We start from the raw sequence: 21,229 nt of genomic DNA, 5'->3' as shown, positions 1-21,229 counted from the left end.
AAGGAAAGGACAAAATTGAACAGTTTCTGCGAGCTGTGGTCTCAGTGATAACTTTACTTGATGTTAAGGTTGTGATAGGTACAGGGATGGGGATGGGGAGGGGGGGATACAGTCTGCTCACAGACCACTCTGTCACACTTCCAGGACAACTTGGCTGGACAGCGGCTCGCCCCGCCCCCTCGCCCCCTCCACGCCGCCCAATCGGCGGCAGGCGCCGCCCCTTTGGTGGGCGGCACCGCCCGAGCTGCGGCCCCCCCATTGGCTGGCAGAGCTGCCCATCGCACGCGGGGCCTCGCTACTTCCGCGAAGGCGCTGAGTGAGTGGAGCATGATCGCAGAGATAAGGCAGAAGGGAGCGAGGGGCAAGTTGGCCTCTTCTCTTTTGGGCTCATTCCCTTCTCCATTTTTGATCTGACTGCTTGACAACTCTGCCCTCGGCAGGGACAGGATTAAACAGTGCATGGAGTTTTAAAGAGGCAGCAAAGCTTTTCAAAGTCTCCTGGCTACGAGAGATAGTTAAGGTGTCCCATTGGGAAGATTACAAATAATTCCTGGGGCAACATGCGGACTTTGGGATTTGCAAAGCTGACTACCCTACGCCCTTGTATGGCTGAGATTTTGATTTTTGCCGCATTATTCTGCAATGGTAAGTTTGAAGTTTACCAAGACAACTTGGCTTTGCACTTAAACGCATGGGTTCGGCGAATTGTGTCTGCGGGTGTACTTCGGAAGCTTAGATGTAAGGAGTGATATGGTAGCACAGACAGTACTGTCCCATCTCCCAGGAAATAACGGTTTGTACAATGTGATTGAAAGTACTTTGGTGACAGCTCGCAACGTGTGCTTCTGGCAGTGCAGTGGTCCACTCTCAGATCTGATCGCTATCGGTTGGGATATTAGACTCGGTGCTGAATCCATCCCCTTTCTCCCTGGTGACAGGGGACTGCACTGTCATCTCAAACAGGGACAAGATTCGAGCGACTGCTCGCACTTGGGCGCTCAGCTGAGAAGTGGGAATGCCCAGCTCGGAGCACCAACACGCTTCTTGGTTTATTTTTTTTCCAAAAAAAAAGCAAACCTTCCGGCTGAAGATGTGTAGGAGCGTCTTTTTGTACAATTAATCAATCTCTGCACTCATGCAATGGCTGGTGGGGGGAGGGGGGAGCTCCTGTCTGTGAAAAATTGACAAGATTGGGCAAACTGTTGATCAAGAGCAAGAGCAGCCGAAACCACTCCAAATAGGAACTCCCCTAATGAAATACCTAACAGGCATGTCATTGAAATATCTCAGCATATTATCTCCGATTCACAAGTGTTCTTGCTTCATAAAATACATTTATCTGAATAATGTTGATATTTTTTTCCAAAAAAAGAAAAATGAATGCGACCCGATGTTACCCAGATAGGAACGCTTGATTCAATTTGCTGATTTTTGGATAGTTCACTCTTGCTCTCCGGCTCGCCGAACTCCTTCACCCACATTTTCCATTAAATCTTGGCCAAAAGTGCTGTCCACAAGCGGCTGTGGAAAAGGAAGCCTCTGGCTGATACCGCTGGAAAGTGGTCAGATTCGCTTGGAGTTAGCAGACTGTTCACCCGAGACCAGGGAGCGATTATCTTCCATCCGGATGACTAGTTTACGCCCAGGGGAAAATGTTTAACCTTCCTGCCCAGCCTGTGAAATAATTGTAGCCACCGGGATAATGCTGACCTAGGCTTCGATAGCTTTGCGATCCCACCCAATCTCCTTCTCTTTCTCTACTTGTTTGTCGGAGCTGCCGATCTCTACTCCAAGCTGCTTGGGAAAATATACAGTAGTTGTCATCGCGCCAGTTTATCACTTTAATGAGCTCTCAAATAACTGTAAAGGTTCTACACCGAATGCACAATGTCATGTTAAGGGCGGGGAGCCAGCATGTTAACGGGCTGGAGTGGGCCTCCAAACTTTCCATTTGAAAAAAAGTTTGGACCCATGATTTAAGAAGAGCCAACATGGCACGGCTGCCTCTGTGAACACATTCCCCTAACTTTACATCCTTTTGTTAAACACAATCTGTCAGGGATCCCTGCAGCTAAAGTCAATGCGTTCGCACATCAATGGATGGATCTAATTAGAACTGTGCAGCTACAAAACCACAGGGTTAGCACTGAATTAGATTAAAACATGCTTGTGAGCGAACATACACACACACACACACCCTCCTGACAGGCACCTACCTTACTGCAACCACCCCACTCCTCCTCTCTCCTGTTTGCAGAATCATATCTTTCCACCCGACCAGCCATTACCGGTTCATTTCTTGATGGGAATGGGCTGGGGCCACATGTCAAATGTGAAGTGGCTTATTGACGTTTACAAGCCGAGCCGAGCCGGCGACCTTCCCTCCAGGTGCACCTCCGAGCTGCCTGCTATCCACCCCGCCGCAGACACAACCAAGAGACGCACAGAGAGAGTCCCTTCCTCGGTCCGTTTGATTGGAGTTTAAAAAAATAATATATAGATTAAACAGAAGATATATTGTATAGATTGACTACGTTTTTTTCTGTAGCTTCTAACAAGTTTAATAAACAAAGTGTATTTCACTTACTGAAAGTGAGGACATGCTGCTTCTATTGTGGACATTTTCCCCACTCGCATGATTGATGGCAGATATAGCCTATGTGGGTTTACCTATTCCCCCCACTTCAATTAGCCCTCTGGCAATGCCGAAACCCTGGGCTTGGTTCCAGAGGGGGAGATTATCGTCATCTGTTTAATGATGGAAGGGAAGTAATAGGGTCAACTTTACTTGTTTATCTGGGGAGCAATGCACAGCCCCCGGGTTAGGGTCACACAGCATATCCTCATTAATTCGTCCCTCTATCTCTGATTTTCTGATTTTTAAACATGTCTCTGAAGTTGCTCTTTGGATGTAAAAAAAATCTTTTCCCGTATAAATATTCAGGGGAGAGATTTTACTAAAAAATTCACACCCGCACCCCACCCCCACCCCCTCATGAATTCCTCCCCTCCCCTCACACCGACTTCCCAGGTTGTTTCTAATGATGCAATGACACACCTTTATGATCAAATGGACAGGGCAGGAGTTTAAGTTTGAAGTGAGGGTCTGGCAGAAATGAATGCAAAGGCAATACCAAAGTTGGGATCTGAGAAATAGGGAAAATGCATATCGATTCTTAAAGAACCCCAATTACAAATAAACAAGTCCACATAAATCACGTGTCCCTGCTTTTACACTGCTTTTTCTTTCAACAATATTAGGTGGTCGGGGTTTGTGGGGGGTTGGGCAGGTGGCCTCTTCCGCCCCCTAATGCTAATGTGTGTATTGTCTGAATTTGTTACCTGCTGGTGCTGTAAAAAATGAATACATGCTTTTTTAATATCACAAATGTGTAACTTAAAGTGATATATGACCAATTTTATGTTGGCTGATTTGACTGCTGCATTTGTGTGACCTGTATTTATTAGGATGTGAGGTCCAGCACTTGGTGGCCCTGCTTAATGTCATCCCTCATCCCATTTGTGGTTCAGTAGAACCAGCTCCTCGCACAAATGCTTCCTGCCCTGTTAAGTATTCCATAGGTTTTCTGTTCACAAGAGACAACAATTCTAATATCGTTGCCATTTAATGTTTTTTTTTAAAGATACTGATACAGTTTGCTCTTAATTCCAGTGAAAGTACTGTGGCACAGACCATTTTCCACTTTTGGCAGTTACAGCACAGGCTAAATGCAGAGTGAAGTAGCCCTTTAAATCACCTTGGCAATCTTACCTCAAAAGAGCAGCGCTGTTGTGACATTTCAATCATCAATCTTTGTGATCACTCAGAATAAGATGGTCAATTTGTATCGAATTATTGGTGCTTTTATGCTGTGGACTCGTTTCCTCTAGGTGGTTGGCTGAGTTTGTCCATAGCCATTTTACTTAAGATCAGGGAAATTCCACCAGTCTGAATGGAATATAAGTGCTCTGATAAAAGCACTGCAGCACTATAATGTAATGCACTTCACCATCTAGCTCCCAATACCTTACTATAACTAGAAATACTGTAGACTGTGCATTCTGTGGCCTTTTTCTCCTTTTTATTTCTGCTGAAGGCTGCAGGTGTGAAATGGGAGACCAATTTTGTCCAGCCAAAGATAAATTGTTCTTTGAAACTCCTTTCAAGCTGCACAGTTCATTGCTTTGCAGATTGTAGGAATTAGAAGGACCTTGTGGTGGGATAAATAGACCTGCAGCAGATCCTCTAGATTGAAAAGGCAGCTTTTTTGGGTAACCATATGGTGACTTCGCTGATACAAATGCCACTTATTTCCAATTCTCCATTGAAGAATTAATCCAATTTTTAAAAAATTGAACTGTAGGCAACAGGATAGGATTTACTTAAATTGTTACACATTTTAGAACTGAATCATGCTGTTTAGCAAGTAGAAAAATACTAAACTATTGAAAGCTACTGTATATTCCACAGTTTAATGGATAACAGTTAAGTGCATTTCACTGTACCTTTTGCTACATTGGAAGCTATACAGCAGTAGACAAGAAGGTAAATGCAGGTCAAGGGTGCAAAGGAGGTACAGAGAGAGCTCACTGTAGTTACGATCCCAATCAATGTCTGCTACAATAGATTCTACTACCTAAACAAAATGAAATAACCATTCATGAGGAGATGCAGATTAACCAGGGAGGCTATGATTGAGGTTTGTCACAAAGACTTGTGAACGCAGTCAATGAATTACATTGTATTACCAATGGCAGTGATGACTGCAGTTGCCCTGAGCTATAATTTTAGGGGAGAAGACATGTGGTATTGTCACTAGCCTGGCCATTCAGAAGCCCAGACTGATCCTCTGGGGATGTGGGTTCAAATCTCATCACTTTAATGGAATTTAGATGCAATAAATGAAAAAAGTCTGGAACTGAAAGCTAGTCTCAACACTGCTGATCATGAAGCTGCCATTGCATTCTGTAAAAATCCATCCGGTTCCTAAATCCTTTAGGGTAGGAAATCTGCCATCTTTACCTGGATTGGTCTCCAGGTCCACATTAATGTGGTTGACTCTTAACTGCCCTCTGCAATGGTCTAGCAAGTCATTCAGTTCAAGGGCAATTAGGGATGGGCAACAAATGCTGGCTTTGCCATTGATGCCAACATCCATAAAAGGATAATCAAAAACTAATGCCGCTGAATCTCAAGAAGTCTATTTGCCTCTTGCACAACTTTTACTTCATTTTCTGTGCAATGAAAAAGCAACAGACAAAAAAAAGCAAAATCGAATTAATTTTATTCCATGTGCAACTGCGTTGTACATTTCAATATGCTTTGCTGCCTCTATGTGAGGAATTACCATATGCAAACCATCTATTCCTATGTTACTGCACACTTTGCACTGATAGACCATCTCTTTCAATTTGGACCCTGGAATCTTCATAACAGAAGTGAAAGCATTCATCAGTTATGAGGGTTACTCCTACTTTACCTCTGGTCTGTGTTACAGATCTCCATTGAGATCTTCACATACTCAATGGCAATCTGCACTGCATATAACCATTGTTTCATTTCTTGACATGGGAGATGGCAGTGCATACACAGGTGGACCCAAATCACCTTCAGATGTAGCGTTCAAGGAACCATATTGATACGGTCATGATTCTGTATCATTCTCTGTAGGAAAGTAGTGCCGTTAAGGTCTGTGGGGCAGAAATTTGTCTTGGGTGGTGGTGCAATACTGGCAGTATTTGACCTGCTGCCCATTATACACAGCACCCAACATGTATAACCACAGCACTATGTATAACAAAAGGCTTATCTAATACTGCTGGTTTTGTGCCACTGCCCGAGATGATTTCTATCCTCAAATCTCCATACAAGTCAGAAGGGGCACTTTATAACAAACTGTCAAAATGTACCTCAACAATTACTCTCCTACATTCAAAATCTGACTAGAGCCCCAGTCCACAAAGGGTATCCTAATTGCTGCAGACCGAGTTAATACAAACATTACTTTCTCTTCAACAGAGACACTTGCTTCTCCAACCTCCCAGTTTATACTCTTCTCCCTCTCCCTTATCATGTTCATACTAACAATTTTCCTCCCACTCTCAACTAATGCTGGAATTCTCTTTCCTTACCATGCCAAAGAATTGTTCCCACCTTCTTCCCCCTCAAAAATATGCTCACATTTTCTGCTCCTTCCCTTCTATTGCCACCCATTTACTTTCTCCCTCCATTGCTTCAATTTCCCACTCCCTCATCTTTCACTGCCATTCACTTCCCTCCTCTCAACCCCAAAAATTCCCAACTTGCTATGCATTATGCCTCTTTTTCCCCATACTGTGCCGTTTTCTTTCTCCCTTCCCACCCAGTGCTACCCAAATCCGATGGCTTTTGCATCAGAGATGCCCTGGTCCTCACCTTTGTGCACTTTTAACACAGTTGAGTTGCCACCTCAGTATGCTGTAGGCTGCAACTACCATTCTTGGAACAGTTCCTACCTACATTACATAGGGACCGCAATGAGGGCAATTTGTGCTGAAGCATGTAAAGAGGAGTGCAATCTGTCCACACCGGACTCTGGAAAAGCAAGACTCTGTGGCAGAGGAGGTTTTGTTATATTGACTTCTGCCCCCAACACACTGATGTCAGCATGAAACACTGATGGTTGGTGTGACTAGTTCAGTTTCTCATCAGTGAGCATTCCCTGACTCACCCTATGCTTCCTTATCAGCACCACTAACTACTTCTCATGTAGCGTATGCATCTGTGCCAGTGTCTTGTTTCAATCCGGAATGGTGACATTTAGAGCTCTGGTGAGTGGTGCTCTTCAGATTATGGTGTGACTGGTTTCTCATTGCGGTGTGAAGAGAGCAGATGGTACAAAATGAATAAGTATTCACACTTATTCATTTGGCTACCGCATGGTCATGACACGTAGTATTATACACCAATACTGTGTATAGACTTGACGTAATATATTTTGCAAGTCACAGAATATCTCCTTCAATCTCCATTGTTTTCATGCCATTTGAGTTCTCCTTCCTAAATAAATCTGCATAGCCTGCTAATAAGTAAATTGTTTCATGTCTGTAGGTGCACCACCTGTTCCATACTACATTCGTCAATTGTGCACAATCTTTAGCTAATGTAGAATATAAAACATGGGAATTGAGAGAGTGAAGTCATCCAATTTTAAAATTCCTTCAAATAGTCCATTCTTTCTTCCATTGTAGAGTGGACAACACAATTTATGTTATCCTGCAATCTTTACCTGTATTTATCAACATATTCAGAACATGTACTGAAAGTTAAGCTTCTCTTGCATCTTCTGGAGCCATACTCCATCGTTTGTGTGTGCTGCACAACTGAATAAATGACATTTGACTCTACACTTGTTAAGAGGCTTGTTAGCTGCTTGTGACGTGTTAAAAGCTCCATATTACATTTGTGTCATAATTGGCTACTGTTTTTCATCCTTGCTAATTCAGTTGCTGTCTCCGAAGTCATTCATCTCAAATCGACCTGTTCCCACAGTTTCATTAGTGGATCATTAAAATAGGCAGTCTTGCCATTTTTTCCCAAGTGCGGGCAATGCTCCAGAGCTTGGAAATGACTGTTGAAAGTAGCAGCAGAGAAACATAACTCATCTCTATTACATTCCTCTATCTGCTGGTTAAAAGGAGGGATTAGTCCATTTGAAATAAACCAGTTAATACCAATGTTAAAATAACAAACAGAAGAGTTCCATATGATTGTTTTGAATGTTCATTTACTGATACCATCAACAACAATTTTTAAAATATTGCTGCCTTCAGTTAATTCTTCTTGGGAACAAGAAGTAGCCTTCCTGTCCAAGAACTCATAATAAAGGACAACTCGTCTCCTGAAGGTTTCCCCTTCCAGTATTATTACATCCAAAATTGATACATGGGTTAAAACGCAAGAGTATCTCTGAAAGGGAGTAACCTGTCCTTCAAAGTGAATTATTGTCAAGTGAAATAGTTATTTTGGCAAATGTGCTGCTCACTGATCTGGACTCAAGCATAAAATCTGTTTGGAAATTCACTTGAGGCATCTCCCAAACTATACATATGTATTTGATTTAATTTATTCTTGTGAGTATTTTAAACATTATGTACTGAGTAAGAAGTGTTCCTATTTAAAATTTCATCTGTTTTATTCCACTCTTTTCGACAAAAGAAGGATGGCATCCTATGCATTAAGCTTAACTGGTTAACTCCAGTGGTCAAAGTGGTTAGACTTTCACTAGTTTTCTGTGCTCAATGCACAATGAATGAACCACACAGGATAGAACAAAGAATCCCACTGTGCCTCAGATCTCAGCTGTAAAAGTGGTTATCTGGCAAACATTACAAGATTAACACAAACATGCAGTGGAGTGTGCTGGATGTAAAGGGTGATAAACAGGGAATTGGTCATAACCATACAATAACTGAGCCAAAGTATTTGCTCTATGATTTATATAGATACTGTGCTGATATAATCTGATTTATTCTGTGTGCCTGTCAGACTGATGATACCATCACACAGTGTGGGTATTCATTTTATCTTTAAAGAAATGAATGCCAAGAAAAGGAGATAATATTTGTAAAAGGCATGTTATGGATCATTTGCATCAAATTGGACTTTAAGAAATTGTCCGCAATATTCTACTATTTGAATTCTTAAACCCATAAGCCATAAACACATGTTTGCAAGAATGTTAAAAAAAACAGCAAATAGGGTAAAAAAGGGAAAAAATTGGTAAAAAGGCAAAATTAATGGCCCTTTACTTAAATGCACTTAGTATTCGGAACAAAATAAATTCATTAACGGCACAAATAGAGGTTAATGGGTGTGATCTTATAGCCATTAGGAGACGTGGGTACAATGAGATCAAAGCTGGGAACTAAATGTTCAGGAGTATGTGACTTTTCGAAAGGACAGGCAGGAAGGAAAGGGCAGTTGGCTAGCTTTGTTATTATGAGATGGAATAAGTGCGATAGCAAGAAAGGATTTTGGATTGGAAGATGTAGAATCCACATGCGTTGAGGTAAGAAATAACAAGGGGAAGAAGACACTGGTGGGATAGTCTATAGGTCCCTTGACGGTAGCTATGCTGTAGGGCAGAGATTAAATCAGGAGATAATGGGGGCATGTAAAAAAGGCAGCGCATTAATCATGGGTGACTTTAATCTTCATGTACATTGGGAAAATCAAATTGTCAGAGCTAGACATGAGCAAGACTTCATAGAATGTATTCGGGACAGTTTCCTAGAACATTATGTTGTGGATCCAACCAGGGATCAGGCTATTTTGGATCTGGTAATGAGTAATGAAGCAGGTTTAATAAATAATTTGAGTAAAGGATCCCATAGGAAACAGTGACCATAATATGGTAGAATTTAGCATTCAGTTTGAGAGTGAGAAACTTAGGTCAGAAACAACTGTGCTAAACTTAAATAAGGGTAATTACAATGGGATGAGGACAGAGTTGGCTGGAGTGGACTGGGAAAGCAGTTTAGCAGAAAAGACAGTTGATGAACAATGGCAAATGTTTAAGAAAAATAGTTCATGAATCTCAACAAAGATATATCCCAGTGAGGAAGAAAGATTCAAGGAAGGGGATAAACCAACCATGGTTAACCGAGGAAGTTAAGTACAGTATCAAATTGAAAGAAAAGACATACAATGTGGCAAAGATTAGTGATAAGCCAGAGGATTGGGAAAGTTTTAAAAACCAACAAAATATGACCAAATAAATAATAAAGAGGGAGAAAATAAACTTTGTTGATAAACTAGCAAATGTTAAAAAAAACGGACAGTAAGAGCTTCTTTAAATATATGAAAAGGAACAGAGAGGCCAAATTGAACATAGGCCCCATAGAAAATGAGTCTGGGGAAATAATAATAGGGAACCAGGAAATGGCCGAGAAGTTGAATAAATACTTTGCTTCAGTCTTCACAGTCGAAGATACTTTCCGAATAGCATTCCGAAAATACTAAATAATCAAGGGGCAAAAGTGGGAGAGCAACTAAGTACAATAACTATCACTAGAGAAAAAACACTAGGTTAACTAATGGGGCTAAAGGCCGCTAAGTCCCTTGGACCTGATGGGTTGCATCCTAGGATATTAAAGGAAGTAGCTATAAAGATAATGGATACAGTGGTAGTAATCTTCCAAGAATCCTTAGATTCTGCAAAAGTCCCAGTGGATTGGAGAATGGCCAATGTAACACCCTTATTCAGAAAGGGAGGGAGACAAAAAACAGGTAACTATAGGCCAGTTAGTTTAACATCTGTCATTGGGAAAATATTGGAGTCTATTGTAAAGGATGTAATAGTAGAGCATTTAGAAATACATAATCTAATCAAGCAGAGTCAGCATGGCTTCATGAAGGGGAAACCATGCCCAACAAATTTATTAGAATTCTTTGAGGAGGTAACACGCAGGGTAGATAAAAGGGAAGCAGTAGACATAATATATTTGGATTTCCAAAAGGTATTCGATAAGGTGCCACACATAAAGCTACCTAATAAGATAAGAGCCCATGATGTTGGGGGTAGTGTATTAGCATGGACAGAGGATTGGCTAACTAATAGAAGACAGAGAGTTGGGATAAGGGTGTCATTTTTGGGATGGCAGTCTGTAACTAGTGATGTACCACAGGGATCTGTGCTGAGGCCTAAATTATTTACAATGTATATTAATGACTTAGATGAGGGAAGTGAATATACTATTGCCAAGTTCGCAGATGACACAAAAATAAGTGGGAAGGCAAGTGGTACGGATGACAAAAAGAGTCTACAGAGGAATATAGACAGGTTAAGTGAGTGGGCAAAAACTTGGCAGATGGAATGTAATGTGGAAAAATGTGAAGTTATGCAATATGGCAGGAAGAGTAGAGGAACTGAATATTATTTAAATGGAGAAAGACTGCAGAAGGCTGCAGCACAGAGGGATTTGGGAGTCCTTGTGCATGAAGCCCAAAAAGCTAACATACAAGTTCAACAGGTAATAGGGAAGGCAAATGGAATGTTGGCCTTTATTTCAAAGGGAATGGGGTATAAAAATTGGGAAGCCTTGCTAAAACTATACAAGGACCACACCTAGAATACTGTGAACAGTTTTGGTCCCCTTATCTAAGGAAAGGTATACTGGCATTGGAAGCAGTCCAGAGAAGGTTCACTAGGTTGATCCCCGGTATGGAGGGATTTTCTTTTGAGGATAGGTTGGTAGGTTGGACCTGTACTCATTGGAACTTAGAAGAATGAGAGGCGATCTTATTGAAACATATAAGATTCTTAGTGGACTTGAAAGGGTAGATGTTGAGAGGTTGTTTCTCCTTGTGGGAGAGTCTAGGGCCAGTGGGCATAATCTCAGAGTAAGGAGGCACCCATTTAAAACAGAGATGAGGAGGAATTTCTTCTCCCAGAGGGTAGTGAATCTGTGGAATTCTTTACCACAGAGGGCTGTAGAGGCTGGGTCATTAAATATATTCAAGGCTGAGATAGACAGATTTTTAATCAGTAAGGGAATCAAGGGTTATGGGGAAAAGGCAGGGAAGTGGAATTGAGGATTATCAGATCAGCCATGATCCCATTGAATGGCGGAGCAGACTAAATGGCCCGAATGGCCTACTTCTGCTCCTATATCTTACAAGGTCTTACAAGGGGCTTTCACATGAAGAAAAGCCTGAAGTTGTCTTAAGGTGTGAGATTCTACTTTTCTGTGGGTTGCATTTAAATCAATCCCAGAAAGATAAATAATGTGTGACACAAAGTTAAAGGCATGGTATGTAGGGGTGCTGAATTAATTTTTGAGACAATAGAGAAAACTTCTCAGAATCTTTCATTGTGCCAGGTGATGTAGGTGCATACAGCAGATTGTACACAATTTGTGGAAGGAACAAGGTGGATGGGCCAAATGGTCTTCCCATTCTCAGTTTTTCTTCTGCACTTATCTCATCATTTGGAGTAACAATTGAGTTTGGTTAACTGTTGCTTTTATTGGTCCTGTAATTAATTCCCACATTCTTGGGTGTGGCATTGTATCTGATAGCCGCGGAATAGAAAATAACATAACCGTGACGTCAAACTTATTTCACAGTATCCATTGTCGGTAATCTATATGAATTATACAGATATGGTTGAACACTGATCAATGAATAACCTGATTCCAGGGAATGTTTCATTTGGATCAAGGGTTTGATTAAACTACTGCAAAAATACAACCTTTTTCATATTGTGTCGCCAGCCTTTCTAGCCAGAATACCCTGAAAGAGAGAAGCCCTCTGACACTTGAATCGAAAAAGATTACAAAGAGTTCTTATTTCCAGCATTAAAAAGAATTCTATGGAGTATTTTTGTTTGAATGGTATTGGAAAGTAACTCGGAGAACCTTGTTGACCCTGACTCTGGGAAGGAGCTAAATTAATGTCGACGGTTAAAATTAACTGACCAATAAATATGGGTTGGTGCCCATATCCACATACTGATGTAAACTTAGTTCCTTCATGCTTTTGCTTTCAGGTATTTCTCTGTTTTACTTTCTCTGAAAATCATCCGGAGAACTATATTTTTAAGGAATTTTTTTCTTTGAAGAATATTCTTGTGGCTGGATGAGTTTATCCAGTAAGCAGCTGAACCTTACAGTTCGCAAAAGCACTAGGTGCAGTGCTGGTCTGTGCTGAGTTTAGCACTGGGAGTGCTACAATGGGGCCAATACCCATGTGTAAGGGAGGAAAAATTAACTAGTGTCCTCTGGTGCAAGTGCGAGTGTGGACTTTGGGTGAGGACAGGATTGGGATTGCTGCGATGCCCATCTCATCAATCAACTTGATAATGGGGTCAAATAGCCACCTGGGCTAGTTTCCAGAGGATACCTGGCATCAGTACAACTGTACCTCGATGAAGAGCCCACATGTTTGCAAAAGGAAAAAAACTGGAGGAGAATTTCGTTTTTATATTTTGGAAATAAACATAAAAATGTTGAAGTTGTATTTCAAAATGCATCTTTTTTGTGGGAACCCTCTTTAATAAAATCGCCAAAGTGATTAGACTGGTCTCTAATTGTAATTTGAAAGTGGATTTATAATAAATGTACTTTGAGTTTATATCTTGATAATCAAGAGAACATTTTAGATTTGGTCCAGGATCATGTGTGAGGAGGTTATTCTGGATTCAAATACCATGCAACAAAGAGTATGGAAGATTAAGGATGATCTAATAGAGGTGTTTAAGATGATCAAAGGAGTTGATGGGGTACACATAGAGAAGTTATTTTCTTCAGTGGGTGAAGCCCAGAACAAGGGGGCATTCAGAGCTAAGCCATTCAGGGGTAATATCAGAAAGTACTTTGTCACACCATAGTCGTGGAAATCTTGAACTCCCCTTCACCATGTTGGTGCCTCTTTAAGGAACAGCCATTGATAGACATGCTTGCTAATGATTAAAGGTCAATGAGACTAGCAGACTAAATGGACTGTGTCTGTCAGTGAGCAGATAGTAGAAGTGGTGCAAAAAGCTCTTTAGGGCAGTGTTTTCAATTTTGTATTAGATATTTCTACCTCTTTAGTTTCTGGCCATCAGTGTAGTCTCAATTTGCTTTGTTCTGGTTGCGTTGTAAATTAGATGTAGCATTCATCCATTCTAGAGTATCTTGACAAGGACAGACTTTGAACCAGTAACTGGAGGTGTTTGCTTCCTGACTGTTGCAGTAAATGCGGTGCTGCTGGCTGAAATAATATGGCCTTTGCTGTGAGCTCAATACCTTGAGGTTGGTAAATACAGAGCCTTAGTGATAATCTCAATTTAAGATCTATGTGTGATTCTTTTTATCTGGAGAAAGGAGCTTTTCCAATTTAAAAATTCATATCAGCAGACTCCTAAAATGTTTCTCCCCACATTCCACTTTTCTGAGCTAGACTTTCTTTTTGTTTTCCTTTCTGTGCTATACCTCACAGCATCGGTTAAAAGCTGCCTTGTTTATGCTGCTGTTATACTTGTGTTATGACCCCAGTTGAGACCAGTAACTTTTTTTCAAAAAAGAAATCCAAAATCCCAGTTATTTACTGAAAGAATGAAGCCACAGGATTCCACAGACTAAACAATATAATTTTTGTTATACAAGAATCAAACAAAGCAAACACTAAATGCTATCTTAGGTAAGCCCCTATAATCTAAAATCTAGAATCAACCTAGTTTAAACATGAATTAACAGGTAAATTGTGGTCGATTATAAACTATAAATTACACATTAAATAACATATACAACTAAGACAGATCTTATGGATTGGTTCGGCAGTCCATTCTGCTTTTATGTACTCAATCCCAGTCACAAAAGTCCTTCAAAGTCCTTCCTCACAAAGAATTTCAGCTCCTCTTATAGGTCTTAACTTGATCGTCAGCCGACAGCAGGGCACAGCCAACTCGAGTTCTATGGGCATGGTCTTCACCGCAAATGGCATTCATCTGCAGAACCTCCTCAACTCTGGTTACGACAGTTTAGGTGGCATAGATCCACCATTGTCATATTCTCATAACAGAAAAAGCTGCAGCAACTATAGATAAAAACAAAAAAACTGCGGATGCTGGAAATCCAAAACAAAAACAGAATTACCTGGAAAATTTCTATTGGAAAAAAAAAGGGAAGGGGGAAACAGAAAGGGGGTGGGGATGGGGGAGGGAGCTTACGACCTAAAGTTGTTGAATTCAATATTCAGTCCGGATGGCTGTAAAGTCCCTAGTCGGAAGATGAGGTGTTGTTCCTCCAGTTTGCGTTGGGCTTCACTGGAACAATGCAGCAAGCCAAGGACAGACATGTGGGCAAGAAAGCAGGGTGGAGTGTTGAAATGGCAAGCGACAGGGAGGTTTGGGTCATTCTGGCGGACAGACCGCAGGTGTTCTGCAAAGAGGTCGCCCAGTTTACGATTTGGTCTCTCCAATGTAGAGGAGACCACATTGGGAGCAACGAATGCAGTAGACTAAGTTGGGGGAAATGCAAGTGAAATGCTGCTTCACTTGAAAGGAGTGTTTGGGTCCTTGGACGGTGAGGAGAGAGGAAGTGAAGGGGCAGGTGTTGCATCTTTTGCGTGGGCATGGGGTGGTGCCATAGGAGGGGGTTGAGGAGTAGGGGGTGATGGAGGAGTGGACCAGGGTGTCCCGGAGGGAGCGATCCCTACGGAATGCCGATAAGGGGGGTGAAGGGAAGATGTGTTTGGTGGTGGCATCATGCTGGAGTTGGCAGAAATGGCGGAGGATGATCCTTTGAATGCAGAGGCTGGTGGGGTGATAAGTGAGGACAAGGGGGACCCTATCATGTTTCTGGGAGGGAGGAGAAGGCGTGAGGGCGGATGCGCGGGAGATGGGCCGGACACGGTTGAGGGCCCTGTCAACGACCGTGGGTGGAAAACCTCGGTTAAGGAAGAAGGAGGACATGTCAGAGGAACTGTTTTTGAATGTAGCATCATCGGAACAGATGCGACGGAGGCGAAGGAACTGAGAGAATGGGATGGAGTCCTTCCAGGAAGCGGGGTGTGAGGAGCTGTAGTCGAGATAGCTGCGGGAGTCGGTGGGTTTGTAATGGATATTGGTGGACAGTCTATCACCAGAGATTGAGACAGAGAGGTCAAGGAAGGGAAGGGAAGTGTCAGAGACGGACCACGTGAAAATGATGGAGGGGTGGAGATTGGAAGCAAAATTAATAAATATTTCCAAGTCCTGACGAGAGCATGAAGCGGCACCGAAGTAATCATCGATGTACCGGAGAAAGAGTTGTGGAAGGGGGCCGGAGTAGGACTGCAACAAGGAATGTTCCACATAAAAGGGTCATGAGGACTCGAAACGTCAACTCTTTTCTTCTCCGCCGATGCTGCCAGACCTGCTGAGTTTTTCCAGGTAATTCTGTTTTTGTTTTGCAGCAATTATATCTCAGCTTATTTTCTGCTTCTGGATCTAGCCTTTGTCTTCTTCTTCTTGCCTATATTGTATTGGAATCATCATCTATTGCTGAGCTTGGATTTACCTTTGTCCTTTTATATGCTTTCAATCGGTTTCAGTCTCCCTAGAAGTTTTGGATTCCAATCACAGTTTGAGTTTTCATTTCCTTGAAAACTGGGAGGGTTGGTTTCCTTTCTCAGTTTCCCCTTTAGGCTTCCCTTTTCAGTTAGAGGCTTCTAAAAAAAAATACAAGCTTTGAAACCACAGCTTCCATCACACTTGGAACTACTGTCATTGAGGTCTCCCTCCTAAGGGTCACCACGCACCAGAAACTTAATTAGACTAAACAAATCAACACCAAGACCATAAGAGCAGGGCAGAGATTGGTACACTTCAATCATAGGCCCACCTTCTGATCCCTCAAAGCCTCTCCATGAAGTTCAAGTCAGGAGAGGAATGGAATTTTTGAGGAGGCAACAAAGGAGATTCAATTAGCAGAGCATGTTTGATGTAGTCCATGTGGATTTTAGCAAGGCTTTTGACAAGGTTCGAATGGCAGACAGGTCAGAAAATTAGAAGTTTATGGGATCAAAGGGAAAGTATGATGAAGGTTCTGTCTCTACCACTCTTTCCAACAGTGAGTTCCAGATTCCCACCACTCTATGGCTGAAAGAATTACATCTCAACTCCCCTCTCATCCCACTGCCAATTACCTTAAATCTATAGCCCCCAGTTATTGACTTGTCTGGTAATAAGCCATAGGACCTTCCTATCCATTCTGCCTAGATCCCTCATAATTTTATACACCTCCAAAACTGGATCAACGGCATGAAGCAAAAGTTAATGATCAACAGGTCTTTTTGTAAGTTTCAGGTTGCTTCAAGTGGGGTTCCACAGAGCTCAGTATTGGGTTCCTTGCTGTTGTTCGATATATATCAATGATTTTTGTCAATAACTTGAGGGGACCATAGATTTAAGGTAAATGGCAGTAGGATGAGAGGGGAGCTGAGGTGTAATTTTTCAACCATATGGGTTGGGATCTAGAACTCACTGTCTGAACGAACGGTAGAGGCAGAATCCTCATTACATTTAAAAAATACTTGGATATACACACATATACTTGAAGTGCCACGACCTATGGGGCTTTGGACCTAGAACTGGAAGGTTCAATTAGGTGGGATGTTTTTGTTGGCACCAACATGATGGGCTGAATGGCCTTTTTCTATGCCATTAAATTTTACTATGTTCACATGTTTGTGCACTCACCTGAGTGGGTGCAACTATGTGAATCAAGCACAACAGCATCCAGGACGAAACAACTTTATTAGTGCCCCTGCCCCTGGACGTAATATCCATCCCTCACCATTGGCGCACTTGGCAGGTGCACACTGCAGCAACTCGCTAAACTTATTTTAACAATGTTTCCTATCCCCTAAACATCTACCACTAAGAAAGAGAAAAGCTCCAAGATCCAGGAAACATGACCATTAATTTTTTCTCCAAAGCACACAACATCCAGACCTGGAAGAATACCATTCCTTCAGTGTTGATGGCCTACACTGTGGAATTGCTTACCTAACACCTCTGGCAGCACTATCACCGCATGAACTGCATCAGGTCAAGGAGAAGACTCATCATCACCTTCTTGGGTCAACAATGGATTGACAATAAAATATGTGGCTTTGCCAGTGTTGCCAGATTCAAGAACAAATTTTAATTTCTTCTTTTAAATTAATTTTAACCTAATGAGCACCACCGCAAGAGATCAATGAAAACAATGTACACATCCTTTTACCACATCCTTCTTTAGGAATGTCAATCTCACCATCTCATAAATCATGAGGCAAACACTTTAAAAATAAAGAGATTTGGCATCAAAATCAAGAATTGCTTTGTTGCTTAAAGCATGACTTATTTAATCTCCAACAGGTCAGAGCCACTTACAATGTTGCATTAAAACCACTGAAAATGCTTCATAATTTTGTTTTAAGATACACGTCTTAGCTGATAATGATCATGGTCCCACCTGAGGTGGGGGTTCCAGTGCCACGTTCTCTTCTCAGAAACCAATGAACCTAAAGCAAACAGTGGTAGATGTAGGACTTTGGTGTCATGGCTGCTGGATACCAGGCAAGGAGAGGAGAGGGTTTATCAACATATTAATGCATTTCTATGTCTGTTAGTTCGATCAATGTTTCTCATTTAGGCTTAACTGAATTGGGCAGTAACTTAATATTTAATTTTTTTTCTGACCACTTGTGTTGGTTATCAGTGTGTTATCTACAAATGCAATTGTGTATATCTATTCAGTAGCTTGATCTGTTGATCTGTTGTTTATAATTGTAGTTGTGTGTTATTGATCAGCCCATGCAGCTTTGTTTGTTATCAATGTACTCATTTGCATGTCTGTTGTTTTTGCTTGTTTCTCATTACTATTTCAAATTCCCATGTGTTCCCAACAGCTGAAACAAAAACAACTTGTACTTAAAACGTCAGCAGCGTTCACCATTAGTATTGCACTGAGTGCTGGCAGACTGCAGTGCTGGGGAGGTGCTGGAGGGGGAGTTGAGTTGGAGCCAGAATGCAAAACATTAGCATGGAGCCTGAGCTACAGCCCAGTCATCTGCCGAGGGCAGGGGATTGGTGGGGGTGAGGTGGGCAACCCGCTTCTGTAGGTCCCACTTCCTCCATAATCAGTTCCTACAGTCTGGGCACATGCATAGGAGGACTAATACAATTTGCAAGTAGACCATAAGACCATAAGACATAGGAGCAGAAATTAGGCCATTCGGCCCTTCGAGTCTGCTCCACCATTCAATCATGGCTGATATGTTTCTCAACCCCATTCTCCCGCCTTCTCCCCGTAACCTTTGATCCCCTTACCAATCAAGAACCTATCTGTCTCGGTCTTAAATACACTCAATGACCTGGCCTCCACAGCCTTCTGTGGCAATGAATTCCATAGATTCAACACTCTCTGGCTAAAGAAGTTTCTCCTCATCTCTGTTCTAAAAGGTCTTCCCTTTACTCTGAGGCTGTTCCCTCGGGTCCTAGTCTCTCCTACTAATGGAAACATCTTCCCCACGTCCACTCTATCCAGGCCTCTCAGTATTCTGTAAGTTTCAATCAGATCCCCCCCTCATTCTTCTAAACTCCATCGAGTATAGACCCAGAGTCCTCAAACGTTCCTCATATGTTAAGCCTTTCGTTCCTAGGATCATTCTCGTGAACCTCCTCTGGACCCTCTCAAGGGCCAGCACATCCTTCCTGAGATACGGGGCCCAAAATTGCTCACAATATTCAAAATGTGGTCTGACCAGAGCCTTATAAAGCCTCAGCAGCACATCCCTGCTTTTATATTCTAGTCCTCTCGAAATAAATGCCAACATTACATTTGCCTTCCTAACTACCGACTCAACCTGCAAGTTAACCTTAAGAGAATCCTGGACTAGGACCCCCCCAAGTCCCTTTGCACTCCAGATTTCTGAATTCTCTCCCCATTTAGAAAATAGTCTATGCCTCTATTCTTCCTACCAAAGTGCATGACCTCACACTTCCCCACGTTGTATTCCATCTGCCACTTCTTTGCCCATTCTCCTAACCTGTCCAAATCCTTCTGCAGCCTCCCCGCCTCCTCAATACTACCTGTCCCTCCAACTATCTTTGTATCATCTGCAAACTCAGCCAGGATGCCCTCAGTTCCTTCATCTAGATCATTAATGTATAAAGTGAAAAGTTGTGGTCCCAACACTGACCCCTGCGGAACTCCAGTAGTCACCGGCCACCATCCTGAGAAGGACCCCTTTATCCCCACTCTCTGCCTCCTGCCAGACAGCCAATCTTCTATCCATGCTAGTACCTTGTCTCTACCACCATGGGCTCTTATCTTACTGAGCAGGCTCCTGTGCAGCACAAGTAATCCTTGTCCAAAAGCCATCTAAGCCCTATCATGAATGAGGTGCAATTTTACTTCAAAATCATGTATTTTGCAATAAAATCATGGAGTTGGCAGGTCTGCTTCCTCAGTTTATTTAGCTCTGATAGGGTCACCACATTCCAGAATCAGAACTGGTCTTGGTGTTTTACAATGGACACACTGGGTTTACCAGTGTTGCCAAACTCTGCCGCATCTTCGATGGGGCCCTTGGAGCCTCGGCCAGTTTTTAAACTTCCCTGGAAGTCTAACTCGATGGAGGGTCTAGAAGGCAGTGATTAACTGCAGCAGGCCTGATGATGATTGGCGATGATAGGCCTTAGTTTCCCGCAATACCATGGAGTAGCCAGCAGCAACTTGGAAGGCCAAAGAAATAGTTTTAGAAGTTTTTTCTAAAGAGCTATAACCTGTGAATTTCAGGTCCTTTAAAATTAACAATGTTCCTCTGTTGTCCATAACAACACTGAGGACCAGAGGACAGACTGTCCCAGTGTTCCTACAATGTAAATCATGGAATAGACATCAGGTGACATATGTCTGGTTTTTCACAGCCATACAATAGTACACCTGCCTATATTGTATGTCTCTGTCCAATTCCTGTAGAAATCCTGGAAATAACAGGGAAGGGCAGAGAGCAGGTAAATTTACTCTTGAAGAAGTTCCTTCTCTAGTCCGCTCACATGTCAACAAGTTTCATTTTGTAGCACCAAGAAAAGATATGAGAAATCGTTATAAACCACTGTTATTAAATTTACTGGCCTGAAACAATTTTGCTAGAAACTTCGGTGGATGGGGAGCAGGGGGGTGGCTGTGTGGAGGAGGATTCTGGAATTTAAATTTGTTTTTAAAGTTGCTAAATTTTGAATTGATAATGTGCAATGACTTCAAAATGGACTCCAAAATAAGCCCCATGAGGATAGCTTATCTATAATAAAGAATAATGGTCACATAAACTGATTTTCACATGGCTAAGGACAGCCTATTTCCACCTCTGTAACATTGCCCAACATCAACCTTGTCTCAAGCCCATTTGCTAATGAAACTCTCACCTATGCTTTGTTACCTCGACACATGATTATGCTAATGCACTCCTGGCTGGTCTCCCACATTCTACCCCCTTCATTTAAAACTCTGTAGCCCATGCCTTAATTTGGGCCCCACACTGCCCTGTGGCTTTTTCCTACTTGTAATTCATTTGCAAGCCATGAATACTCACTGGGCAGAATCTTGTGCCCTTTTCTGTGGTGGGTTTGGTGGCAGGGGGTCATTTATTCAGGCACCAAGCTGGCGGGTGGAGACTCAGCTGCCTTCCCTCTTCCACCCCAGTTATGTTCATTGTGGGAAGGCCTGTGGATGG

General features: G+C 42.1%; 1 protein-coding gene across 1 annotated transcript in view; it reads left to right on the top strand.

Annotated features, from left to right (window-relative positions):
- Positions 1–340: 340 nt before the first annotated feature.
- LOC121286208 (transmembrane protein 132C-like) overlaps positions 341–21,229 on the top strand; it is a 1,095,675-nt gene continuing 1,074,786 nt past the window's right edge. Inside the window, exon 1 of the mRNA XM_041203216.1 lies at positions 341–645. Coding sequence (XP_041059150.1) covers positions 561–645 — 85 coding nt within the window. The 5' untranslated portion in view covers positions 341–560. The remainder of the gene's footprint in view (positions 646–21,229) is intronic.

This window comes from Carcharodon carcharias, chromosome 13 (assembly GCF_017639515.1).
Source record: "Carcharodon carcharias isolate sCarCar2 chromosome 13, sCarCar2.pri, whole genome shotgun sequence".
NCBI classification, from domain to species: domain Eukaryota; kingdom Metazoa; phylum Chordata; class Chondrichthyes; order Lamniformes; family Lamnidae; genus Carcharodon; species Carcharodon carcharias.
The sequence above is the reverse complement of the archived record's forward strand: the minus strand, read 5'-3'. Positions and strand labels throughout refer to the sequence as shown.